Raw genomic sequence first — 12,879 nt, forward strand, 5'->3', positions numbered from 1 at the left:
CTTTTTTTTTTTTTTAAGATTTAATTTGATTTATTTTTGGCTGCGATGCGTCTTTGTTGCTGCGTGCGGGCTTTCTCATTTTGTGGCGAGTGGGAGCTACTCTTTGTTGCGGTATGCCAGCTTTTCCTTGCGATGGCTTCTCTTGTTGCGGAGCGCGAGCACTAGGGTGCTCGGGCTTCAGTAGTTGTGGCTCATGGGCTTAGTTGCTCTGCGGCATGTGGGATCTTTCTGGACCAGGGATCGAACCCATGTTCCCTGTTTGGCAGACAGATTCCTATCCACTGCACCACCAGGGAAGTCCCTGTGTGTCTGCTTTTTAATGGGCCTCCTGCACTAGTGACCCATTGTCCGTGACTGTTGGGCTCTTGGATGAGCAGGCACATGGGGAGCGGGGTGAGCCAGGGCCCCATGGTCTTGGAGTTAACTTACTCAGCCTATGGTGATGTAGTGTATTTGTCTTTCTCCCAGGCCAAGATCAAGCAAAAGCTGAGGGAGATTGAAGAGAATCAGAAGCGGATTGAGAAACTGGAGGAATACATCACAACTAGCAAGTATGTGGCCTTGTAACCTTCCCTCTTACTTCCAGGCCTATTCTTGTGAACCCTTCCTGTCCTGCCTCTCTCCAGGCAGGACCCACAGAGTCCCTCTCGGCCAGGAATATTTTCTGGCCAGCCAGGGTAACCCTTGTGTTTCCTTACTTTGTAGGCAGTCCCTCGAGGAGCAGAAGAAGCTAGAGGGGGAGCTGACAGAGGAGGTGGAGATGGCCAAGCGGCGAATTGATGAGATCAATAAGGAGCTGAACCAGGTGATGGAGCAGCTGGGGGATGCACGCATTGACCGCCAGGAGAGCAGCCGCCAACAGCGTAAGGCAGAAATTATGGAAAGCATCAAGCGCCTGTACCCTGGCTCTGTGGTAAGAGTGGAGAGGGAACTCATTTCCTGAGCACTTACTTTCACACTCACTGTCAGATAATTTTCACAGCAGCCCTGTGAGGACAGGATTGCTAATCCCATTTTTACAGCTAGGGAAACTGAGGGTCAGAGAGGTTAAATGACTTGCTCAAAACAGCATAGCTTATAAGTATAAGAACTGCAATCCAGGGACTTCCCTGGTGGGGCAGTGGTTAAGAATCCGCCTGCCAGTGCAGGGGACACAGGTTCGATCTCTGGTCCAGGAAGATCCCACATGCCTCAGAGTAACTAAGCCCGTGCGCCACAACTACTGAGCCTGCGCTCTAGAGCCCGAGCGCCACAACTCCTGAAGCCCGCGTGCTTTGAGTCCGTGCTCCGCAACAAAAGAAGCCACCGCAGTGAGAAGCCCGTGCGCCGCAACGAAGAGTAGTCCTTGCTCACCACAGCTAGAGAAACCCCGCGTGCAGCAATGAAGACCCAACACAGCCAAAATAAATAAAATTTAAAAAAAGAAAAAAAAACTACAGTTCAGACCCAACTTGTTCTGATTCTTAACCTCGTGTTCTTTGCATCACACCAGTTGTATCTTCCTGAAAGTTTTGTCTTGCTTGTGTCCACTCCTTTGTGGGAGGTGGGGAAACTGGAGAGGGCTTTGGGAAGGGAAGGGGCCACAGGGCAGGAATTAGTTCCCAGGAAGTAGCTCTGTGCAGGCTTCAGTATGAGCTTCTTTGCCATGTAACAACCAGCTCATTCACTAGGCTTTATCAGATCTCTTGGCCTCTTAAACCAAATCCTGAGTCCCCAGATTCCCTGAATATTATTCCTCTATTGCTGTAATTCCATCCCTGGGTTCAACTTAATTGAGTTCCACAACTATTTCTTGATCTTTCCTATAGACACTGCTGGGGAGTTGATAAGGAGGAGTTAGGCTCAGTCACTGCCCTTAAAGATCTTACCCTTTATCTGATAGTTCTTAGGGAACCATGATTGATTTGGGGGACATGGGGGAAGTGAACTGAACAAAGAGATTTACTTTGCTGGGTGTTTGTGAGAATTTGATATAATGCATATAGGGTCTCTGGCATAATGCCTGGGGTGGCAGTGGTCTGTGAAATGGTAAGAGTGAGGTTTAGAAAGATGATTTTTGGATTCAGACATGACTGCCTGAAGTTGGTGTTGCTTTAAAGCCAGAGTAGGTTTTTCTTCCGTAGTGTGGGGGCTGTGTTCCTGATAGAAATTCTGACCTGCTCCCATCCCCTCCCAAGCTGGGAATTGGGGTTCCCAAGCCAGCTCCCAAAAGCCTCATGCTTCACTTTTCTCTTCTGACTTTCCCTAGTACGGCCGCCTCATTGACCTCTGCCAGCCCACACAAAAGAAGTATCAGATTGCAGTAACCAAGGTTTTGGGTAAGAACATGGATGCCATTATCGTGGACTCAGAGAAGACAGGCCGGGACTGTATTCAGTATATCAAGGAGCAGCGTGGGGAGCCTGAGACCTTCTTGCCTCTTGATTACCTGGAGGTGAAGCTGGTGGTCATGGGGTCAGGGTAGTGTGAGAGGGCTGCTCCTCCTAGCCCTCCGTGTTCTGCCACTTAACTGAGCTTCTTCTCACAGGTGAAACCTACAGATGAGAAACTTCGGGAGCTGAAGGGGGCCAAGCTGGTGATCGATGTTATTCGCTATGAGCCACCTCACATCAAAAAGGCCCTGCAGTACGCTTGTGGCAATGCCCTTGTCTGTGACAATGTGGAGGATGCCCGCCGCATTGCCTTTGGAGGCCACCAGCGCCACAAGGTATGGATTCCCTTGCCCATATTGGAGCTGGACAGGCTTAGTATTGGCAATTCCTCTGTTTAGCTTCTCCCCTCTCCTCTCTTCTCCCTGCTGTATGTAGACAGTGGCACTGGATGGGACCCTGTTCCAGAAGTCAGGGGTGATCTCTGGCGGGGCTAGTGATCTGAAGGCCAAGGCCCGGCGCTGGGATGAGAAAGCAGTAGACAAGTTGAAAGAGAAGAAAGAGCGGTTGACAGAAGAGCTGAAGGTAAGCCATAGGCAGGGCTGTCCCTAGGAATGGGGGTCCGAAGCCCAGGCCAGCCGGCCACCTTCTTACCACCTAGCCCCTCTCTTCCACTTTAGGAGCAGATGAAGGCAAAGCGGAAAGAGGCAGAACTACGTCAGGTGCAGTCTCAGGCCCACGGACTGCAGATGCGGCTCAAGTACTCACAGAGTGACCTAGAACAGACCAAGACACGACATCTGGCCCTGAATCTGCAGGTGGGGCCTGGCCTTCAGCCCTGTTTGCCAAAGGCCATCCTCACATTCCTGGCCTAGGTTTTTCTGGGGGTGGGGAACTTGTCCCACTTCCTTTGGGGAACTGCTTTGGGGAACCAGCCATAGCATAGAGTCAGACAAGCAGGGGTTCAGATCTTGGCTCTGTATGACATTAGGCAAGTTACTAAACCTCTGTGTTGTATCTGTTCAAATCTTTTGCTCATTTTTGTATTGGTTTGTAAGTTTTTTGAAAAATATATTCCAGAAACAATATCTTTGTCAAGCATATGTATTGCAAATACTCAAAAAACAAAACAAAACAGGAAAAAAAACAAAATAAACCTCTCAGTGTCAGTTTTTTCATCTTAATCTGTAAAGTGGGAGTTAAAATTATAGGGTCCTTACAAAGATTGAATGAGTTAATATATGTGAAGTATTTAGAGTGATTCCTCATAGCCAGTGAATGTTCAGTAAATGTTAGGTGCTATTAACATAACTAATTCATTCAACAAATATTTGAGTTTCTTCTGAAAGTTTTCAAAGTGAGCTACAGATATTTCAGTCCCTGTGAGTGGGGGTACTTTTATAGATACATTAATGTGTTTGATTATGGGTGCTTCCCCAGCTAACCCTGGAGGTGTTATGTAATATGTAGTATATGTATCATTTTTCTAAAATCAAAAAGTCTGAATTCCAAAACATATCTGGCCCCAGGGGTTATTGATGAGGGAGTGTGGGCCTGTAAGTAATGATGTTTACTGTGTGCCCAGCCTTTTGGATTGAAGTTGGCTGACTAGAGACCAGGGAGGAAGCCATGTGATGGTCCAAGTGAGAGATGATGCAGCCTTAACAGCAGTGCTAAGTCAGGTTCTCTCAGCATGTGGCGAGTTAGCCCTTTTTGTCCATGGGGCCAGTATACTCAGGGTGGCTCTTTTTCTCCAAGGATCCTGGTCTCTTTTGTCCTCTCAACCCTGTTTCCTTCAGGAAAAGTCCAAGCTGGAGAGTGAGCTAGCCAACTTTGGGCCTCGAATCAATGATATCAAGAGGATCATCCAGAGTCGAGAGAGGGAAATGAAAGACTTGAAGGAGAAGATGAACCAGGTTGGTAGAGGATGAGCCATGCCAGCATGTGCATCAGGGCAGGACTGAGGCTGGAAGCAGCACTCTGACCCAGAGGGCCTTTTCTCTCCCTTGCTTCTCCCCTCAGGTGGAGGATGAGGTATTTGAAGAGTTTTGTCGGGAGATTGGTGTGCGCAACATCCGGGAGTTTGAGGAAGAGAAGGTGAAGCGGCAGAATGAAATCGCCAAGAAGCGGTAGGTGGAAGTGTGGTTAGAAGGGGAAACTGGGGTGCCCTTGAGCCCCTAGCCTGACATCTGGGAAGTCAAATGCCATCGTAAGGCAGGGAGCAGCTTTTACAGCGATGGGCATTTATGGTAGGTCAGCCTTAACAGGGACATCATGGAAGCATGTGGCACAGTATAGGGATTAAGAGTACCAGCTTTAAACGTGGTTTACCTGGGTTAAAATCCCAGCTCCATGGTTCATTTATCTTGGGCAGTGACTTGACCTCTCTAAGCCCTAGTTTCCTTATGCGTCAAGTGGGATAATTGTGATACCTATCACATAGAATTGTTGGGGTGGATCAGAGGTTGGGCTTAATCCTTATAAAGTATTTAGCATGATACTTTGCACCTACTAAGAGCAATAGGTATTAGCTTTTTTTTTTCTCGTTGTGCCATGTGGCTTGCAGGATCTCAGTTTCCCAACCAGGGATTGAACTTGGGCCATGGCAGTGAAAGCACCGAATCCTAACCACTAGACCACCAGGGAACTCCCAATAGATATTAGCTTTTATTATTGTCATTGTCCTGATGGGTGATGTGGGAGAGGAGGACCAAAGTTCTAGGTTGGAAGAATAGTAAGAACAAAGCAAGTTTCTCCTTTCTTTCCCACTTTAGTTTATTCATTTGTTCAACAAACCTTGTTTGAATACCTACTTGTGCCAAGTTGTCTTGTGCTAGGTATTGGAGACGGTGGGGAGATGAGGGTAAGATAGATGAACATGACACAGTCTCTCTGAAGGAGGTCACCCCCTGGACCCAGGGCTTCAGTCAGCAGTTCGTCTAGCCCATCACCCATACAGTAACTGTTCATTGCTCTCCTACCCCCAAGTCAGGCTCAAGGGATATAGAATTGAATCAGAGACTGTTCCTGTCCTCAGGGAGTTTTGGAGTAATGAGGGAGACAAACAAGTAGATCAGCAGTTTCAGAATGATGCTGTACTTGAGGTAGATAGAAAATACAGAGGAAAATGTTCAAGGAGCTGCAAATCAACAAAAGGAAAAATAAAAACCTAGAGACCCAGTAGAATAATGGAGAGAGGATGTATTAGCATTTCACGGAAAGAGAAGCTCGAATGGCTAATAACTGAATTGATGTTCCATCTCATTCCTAATTAGAGAAAATGCGAATTAAAACAATCTAGCAGTATTTGGTGAAAATAAGTCTACACGAGCCCAATGACTTAGCAAAGCCACTCCTGAGTCTATATCCCAGAGAGAGTCTTGGCCACAGGGTGACAAAGAGACAGATTCAAAGTTGTTCATCTTGGCATAATTTGTAATAGTGGGACATTGGTGGCAATGTAGACGGCCATCACTGCAGAGAAGTATAAGTTAAATGTGATGACTATACAGACTATGGAATACTGTGTAGCAGTTCAGACAAGAACTAGATTTACAGGCAGTAATAGGATAAATTTATAACACTGTACATTTGTATAAATTTAAAAACAACATTTTACAAGGATATGCATTTTTAAGGTTATATATGTACGTATGTATGTGTGTGTATGTATGTCTGTATGTCACTTTGGTGTACATGCTCACTGTAGGGAAGATAATAGGAGTAGAAATCAGATTGAACCAAAGGAGTAAAGGGAAAGGTCTTGTACAGACAGCGATCGTAAGTGTTTTATGGACTATGGGGTATGATTACACCAAAAAGGGAGGAACCCAACAAATTGTAATAGAAACTAAGAACCTGTTCACAATCGTGAAGAAAGGTTTTATAGACCAAGGAGTGATGAACTGGAGACCTGTAGAGTGAGTAGGATTTAGCCAACCAGGCAGTAGACAGAAGAAAGGAGTTCCAAGCAGTGAGAACAGCATGCGCAGAGGTGTGAGAGAGCATACTGTGTTCTGCAAACTAAGTATTGAATGTCTGGAGCAGAAAAATGGGGTCAGGAGGAAGGCGGAGGTGTTGGACAGGTCAGCAGGGGCCAGATCACAGAAGGCTTTGTGAGTCACGCTTAGGAGATTGAACTTAAAATTGCATAGCTCAAAATTATAGAGTTAATTACATTCCATTTGGATTATAGTGACTAATAGGTTTAAGCTGCTAGCATGACATCTGGCAGCATCTGTCACACCATATTGGGGGGTGGAGGGACAGTTGGAAGTTAGACCTGTCTGTCCTGCTAGTATCTGCATATGCTGGTTACATACTCTTGAGTTTCTATAGAGATGGGGAGGAGGGAACTAGCAGGAATCTTATTTTCTCCATTTTTTTTTTTTTTTTACTACCCAAGCTCTGCCCCTTTAGAGATTCTGGAATGTTGGGGCAGAGGTGTATGCGGGGGTTTGGGGGTAGTTGGAAAGAGTGAAAGCCCATGAACTGAATATAAACTGAATACAGCCAGTATACCTGGAGATGGTGATGATAACTAAAATTTGTTGAGTGCTTACTGTGTACCAGGCATGGTTCTAAGGACTTTATTATACATATTAACTCCCAGTAACTCTGAGGTAAGTACTATTATTATTTCCATTTTTCAGGTGAGGAAACAGGCATGGAGAGTATGACTAACTTGTCTGAGATTCATTACTAGTAAATGGCAGAGTTGAGATACCAGTTCCCTTATCCCACCACATTATATTGCAAGGATGCCAGGAGAAGAAACCCAGGTTTTGGTGTTTACACCTGGGATCTAATCTCACTTTGCCAGCTCTGTGGCCTTGGGCAAGGTCTTTTACCTCTTGGCCCAAGTTTCCTCATTTGTAAAATTAGGATAATAATGCCTTCTTGTGGAGCTGTTCATTAGAGGATTAGAGGTAATGTATGTAAATTACATAGACGCTTAATAAATAGGAATTATCATAGCTGGTGGGTTCAGGTGGACCTTTTTGTGCCTCCTTCTAGGAACTCAGAATGGAGGCTCCAGTGTTTAAAGGAGGATTCATGGAGTTTGGCCCAATCTCCTCTGCCTTGTGCCATATCTACAAAGCGAGGCCAAGGAACTTAGTTCTGTAACTTCAGGGGACAGTTTTATGTGGATGAGCTGAGTGGCGACTAAAATTCAGCAGTAACTGTGTCCCTGTGCCCTAGGCCTAGTTCTCCTTTCTCCCCACAGTTTGGAGTTCGAGAATCAGAAGACTCGCTTGGGCATCCAATTGGATTTTGAAAAGAACCAACTGAAGGAGGACCAGGATAAAGTACACATGTGGGAGCAGACAGTGAAAAAAGATGAAAATGAGATAGAAAAGCTCAAAAAGGTAAGGAAGGAGACCATGAAAAACTAAACTAAAAGCTAAGAGGAAAAATTGGAAGAGATAATATCCATACTTTATAAAGCCCTCTTCTAAATAAGAAAAACACCAAGACCTAAATAGGGAGAAAAAATGAGTAAGTGGCACAAACAGTTCAAGAAGAGATTCAAATAACCCATAAACACGTATATATAATTTAGCCTTAGTAGAAATCAAAGAAATGCAAATTAAAACAATTATGTGTAATTTGTTTCCTATCACATCACCCAAGATTTTTTTTTTTTTAAAAAGGATACTGGCCATGATGCACAAAACCAGCATTCTTAGGCCATATGGCACCATGCATTGAGAGTCTTCAGAATACATTTCTCCTCAGTAATACATGAGGAAATCCAAAATGCTGGCACATAGGTTGATGTTTTTGTTTTTTGTTTTGTTATTTATTTATTTATTTGGTTGTGCCGGGTCTTAGTTGCAGCAGGCAGGCTCCTTAGTTCTGGCATGCGAACTTAGTTGGGGCATGCGTGTAGGATCTAGTTCCCTGACCAGGGATTGAACCCAGGCCCCCTGCATTGGGAGTGCGGAGTCTTATCCACTGCACCACCAGGGAGGTCCCCCAGGTTTATTTTTTAATTTTTAAAAAATTATTATTTTTTTAATATTTTGGGTGCTTTGGGTCTTCATTGCTGCGCATGGGCTTTCTCTAGTTGTGGCAAGCAGGGGCTGCTCTTCGTTGCGGTGCGTGGGCTTCTCATTGCGGTGGCTTCTCTTGGTGTGGAGCACAGGCTCTAGGCGAGCAGGCTTCAGTAGTTGTGGCACACGGGCTCAGTAGTTGTGGCTCCTGGGCTCTAGAGCGCAGGCTCAATAGTTGTGGCACATGGGCTTAGTTGCTCTGCGGCATGTGGGATCTTCCCGGACCAGGGCTTGAACTCGTGTGCCTTGCGTTGGCAGGCAGACTCTTAACCGCTGTGCCACCAGGGAAGCCCTGTATATTATTTCTTATGAGCCATTTGAGAGGAAGTTGCAGATATGTCCCCTTCTGTGACTTTCAGATCAAAATGAAAACATTCTCCTTTAAAAAAAAATCAGAACATAATAGGTAAGATGACAGTCCCCTTTGACTGACCACTCTCAATCCCAGTCCCCTTACTCTTCCTGGGGCTAATCTCATGTAGGGTGTATTCTTCCAGACCTTATAGGCATTTACTTAAATACTTTTTTTTTTTTTTTAATTTTTTTTTTTGCGGTATGCGGGCCTCTCACTGTTGTGGCCTCTCCCGTTGTGGAGCACAGGCTCCAGACGCGCAGGCTCAGCGCCCATGGCCCGTGGGCCCAGCCGCTCCGCGGCATATGGGATCTTCCCAGACCGGGGCACGAACCCGTGTCACCTGCATTGGCAGGCAGACTCTCAACCACTGCACCACCAGGGAAGCCCTACTTAAATACTTTTGCATTCATATATATGTACTCATGGAAAGTACACAGTATTGTTTTTGTGGGTGTTTTAAAAACATTGATGTTATTGCTCATGACAGTAGTCTTGGTGTGGAAAAGATGCTTAAATAACATTAAGTCAGAATATAGACTTTTAATTACAATCTAGTCTCAACTATGTAGACCTGTCCATAAGTAATGCTGAGGGGAAATAGGCTGAATGTTAATTGGTTCTCTCTGGCTGGTGGGATTACAAGTAATTTCTTATTTTCCTCCTACTTCATACTTTTCCTATACTTCGAACTTTTCTACAGCAGGCAACTTGTATATTGGGGTAAGGGGGAGGTCAACAAAATAATTTGGAAGAAGGTAAAAGAACTCAGAGGGTTCTGTAAAAGCAGAGCTCATTGAAGACAGATTCCAGCAAACTGTCTGGTGGAAAGGGTGGGGACAATGGGAGAAGATCCCAAGGTGAGCTGGGGAAAGCCTTCACTTCTTGTCCTGTTCACCGTGCTGGGACCAGGAGGAACAAAGACACATGAAGATCATAGATGAGACCATGGCCCAGCTACAAGACCTGAAGAATCAGCACCTGGCCAAGAAGTCAGAGGTGAATGACAAGAACCATGAGATGGAGGAGATTCGTAAGAAACTGGGGGGCGCCAACAAGTGAGTGGGTTCAGGCCTGGGCCTGGGGGAAGTACGTAGTACGGGCAGCTTGCTGGATTTGAGTCTCACCTATCTCCTTGGATCTTCTTAGGGAAATGACCCATTTACAGAAGGAGGTGACAGCCATTGAGACCAAGCTTGAACAGAAACGCAGTGACCGCCACAACCTGCTACAGGCCTGCAAGATGCAGGACATAAAGTTGCCACTGCCTAAGGGCACCATGGACGATATTAGTCAGGAAGAGGTGAGTATTAAGGCTGGTGGTGGGTGTGGGCTATGAATAACATAACCAGGAATGGGGGATGAAGGTGGCTAGGGAGGGCAGGTGAGAGAGAGAGAGAAAAGGATGGTGGTTGCAGGTGGTGAGAGACAAAAGGAAGGATGCAGGGGAGATGAGGCAGGGTGAGGCTGTGAAGGCAGGTGAGGTGAAAGGTAATAGCCTTGGTGTGAGAGGGAAATTGTTGGGGGTAGGGCTGCATGTCAGTAGGTGGTGAGGGAGGTAAGCCAGGAGAAGAGGAAGTCATTCATTAACATTAGGGACTTGAGCTAAGATAGTTCCAGCAGGTGATGGATATTGGTAGGAGTGGGAATTGAGCGACATTAGCCAAGAGCAAAGGAAGATGGAATTGAGGGACCTGAGGGATGGTAACTTAGCTGCAGTGAGGGAGGTTGGCCAAGAGAGAGTTGGGTAAGGGACATCAGCAATGCAGAGGTGATGAAGCTTAGTTATGGGAAAGGGAGGGACACCAGCCAATAGAAGAGCCAAGGCATTTTATCCACTGGAAGTGAAGCTTGGTAGCAAGGGGGTGGGAATGTTAACTGAGAGGAGGTTTGCAGATATCTTGCCTTTGACCTGAACATGTATTTCAGTCCCACATGTCTTTCTCCCTCCTTTCTTCCCAAATAGCATTTCCATTTAATTCAGCAAAATATTTTGAACACTGGCAGTGTGCCAGGCATCATGGTAGCATGTGATATAATTACTCCTAATCCTAAGCACAGCCCTGCCAGGCAGGCATCGTCCTGTGTTACAGATGAGGGTTTGTGTGTTTAAATGAGGATTCAAGCAACAGCATGGCTTGCCCAGGGTCACACGGTTAGTCAGTGGTAGAGCCCAATTTTGAACTCAGATCTTTCTGCTGTCAGAGCTGCTCTTCCTTTTGCCACAAGTACTTTCTAGCAAGGTGCTTCTCAAAGACATCGAAGGCTGCAAAGGAGCCCCTCAGCCCCCTCTAGAGGTGCAAGTGCTCTTATGGCCATTCGGGTCCATTTGACTCTCCCTCTCGCCATTGCAGGGTAGCTCCCAGGGGGAGGATTCAGTGAGTGGCTCCCAACGAACTTCCAATATCTATGCACGAGAGGCCCTCATCGAGATTGACTACGGAGACCTGTGTGAGGATCTGAAGGTGAGGCTCAGCCCCGGGGAGTGGGTATATCCTCCCAGCTGTCCAGAGAGAGGGTCAGCTCATCTGGGGGCCCTGTGGAGACACACCATGTCTGGAAAGAGGGGCGAGCTGGCAAGGCGGGGCGGGGTGGAGTTGTGATCCATGGCTTCCCCCAATATGCACACACAGACACAGGCACATCTTCCGCCTCCACCCCCCGCTGCCCCCATCCCTGCCTGTTGCCAGTCTTCCCCTTCCACCTGTGTACACATCTCAGCCCAGATACACGGAGAACAGGCTCCTGTACAGTGAACAGATAGACCTCGGGGGTTCCTCAGGGCTCTGTCCCAGGCATCCTTTCCTTCTCATTTGGCATGCTCTCATCCTGGGTATCTCCTCTACTCCCCTGGCTTCAGCTGCCATCTCTGTGCTAGGGCCCACAGGTACCTCAAACCCCAGCCTTCCTCCCCAAATCAGCCTCTTCTCTTCAGTGCCAGCCCCAGGTTCAAACCAGAAATCTGAGCCTTGTCCTTAACTCTCGTTCTCACTTTGCATATTCAGTGAATTACCAAGCCCTGTCAATTCTACCTTCCAGATATCTACTGAATTCTACTTTTCTCTGTTTCCACTGCCTCTCTAGTTCAGGCTGCTTTCACCACTCACGTGGACTACTGTAGGAGCCTTCTAAATAGTTTCTGATGCTTTCCAGTCTTTCCTTATAGCCAGGCAGGGGGACTTGATTTTTTTTTTTTTTAACCTTTTTATTATGGAAAATTTCAAACAGATACAGAAGTAGAGAGAATGATACAATGAACCCCAGGTACCCATCATCCAGCTTCAATAATTAGCAACATATGGTCAATCCTGTTTTTTATACCCTTCCCCCTCCTGATTGGCACATTTTAAATCAAATTCTAGATATTCCATTCATAATTACCTCAGTATATATCTCTAGGACTCCTTTTTAAAAAATGTAACCATGATATTATACCAAAAAATTAGCACTAACTCTGTAATGTCACCTGATATTCAATAAATGTTTAGATTTCCCTGAATCTCCCAAAAAAAAAATTTCTGTGTTTAAATCAGGATTCAAGTGAGGTCCATGTGTTAAAGTTGGTCTTTTATGGTCTATAACATTTTTTTTATCCCTTTTTATTTTTTTCTTGCTATTTATGGAAGAAACTGGGTCATTGGTCTTGTACAATTTTCTATACTCTGAATTTGGCTGATTGTGTCCCATGATGTTTTTTAACATGTTCTTCCATCCTTGTGTTTCCTATAAACTGGTAGTTAAATCTGTGGTTTGATTGGATTCAGATTCATTTTTTATTTTTGGCAAGAATATATCATACGTGGTACCATGTACTCATGAACTTCCTTTTGCATCGCATCAGTAGACACTGAATGTCAGTTCTCTCTATCTTTGTAATGATAAGATTGATGAATGCTCAACACTACCTATGAAATATTCTTGCCAAAAACTCAAACAAGGATCTGATTAAGCTTTTATGTCCACCAATTATATGAAACACTGGTGCCAGAGGAACATGTTAAGTAAAAGCACAGGGATGCAGTTAACTAAATCTAGACTGTGGGAAACTCTAAAGGACAAAAGACCTGGTCTCTTCCATAAATAAATGGGAAGAAAGAAATAA

General features: G+C 45.5%; 1 protein-coding gene across 2 annotated transcripts in view; it reads left to right on the forward strand.

Annotated features, from left to right (window-relative positions):
• The window catches only part of SMC1A (structural maintenance of chromosomes 1A), a 33,485-nt gene that overhangs the window by 9,372 nt on the left and 11,234 nt on the right, over nucleotides 1-12,879 (forward strand). For both annotated transcript variants that reach the window (XM_024758002.1, XM_024758001.1), the window contains exons 8-19: nucleotides 469-551; nucleotides 706-913; nucleotides 2,249-2,434; nucleotides 2,528-2,707; nucleotides 2,808-2,954; nucleotides 3,050-3,187; nucleotides 4,169-4,285; nucleotides 4,392-4,498; nucleotides 7,597-7,738; nucleotides 9,690-9,835; nucleotides 9,927-10,080; nucleotides 11,132-11,242. In XM_024758002.1, the coding sequence (XP_024613770.1) occupies nucleotides 469-551; nucleotides 706-913; nucleotides 2,249-2,434; nucleotides 2,528-2,707; nucleotides 2,808-2,954; nucleotides 3,050-3,187; nucleotides 4,169-4,285; nucleotides 4,392-4,498; nucleotides 7,597-7,738; nucleotides 9,690-9,835; nucleotides 9,927-10,080; nucleotides 11,132-11,242 (1,719 nt within the window). The remainder of the gene's footprint in view (nucleotides 1-468; nucleotides 552-705; nucleotides 914-2,248; nucleotides 2,435-2,527; nucleotides 2,708-2,807; nucleotides 2,955-3,049; nucleotides 3,188-4,168; nucleotides 4,286-4,391; nucleotides 4,499-7,596; nucleotides 7,739-9,689; nucleotides 9,836-9,926; nucleotides 10,081-11,131; nucleotides 11,243-12,879) is intronic.

The sequence above is a fragment of the Neophocaena asiaeorientalis genome, unplaced genomic scaffold, assembly GCF_003031525.2.
Source record: "Neophocaena asiaeorientalis asiaeorientalis breed wild unplaced genomic scaffold, Neophocaena_asiaeorientalis_V1.1 scaffold685, whole genome shotgun sequence".
NCBI lineage: Eukaryota > Metazoa > Chordata > Mammalia > Artiodactyla > Phocoenidae > Neophocaena > Neophocaena asiaeorientalis.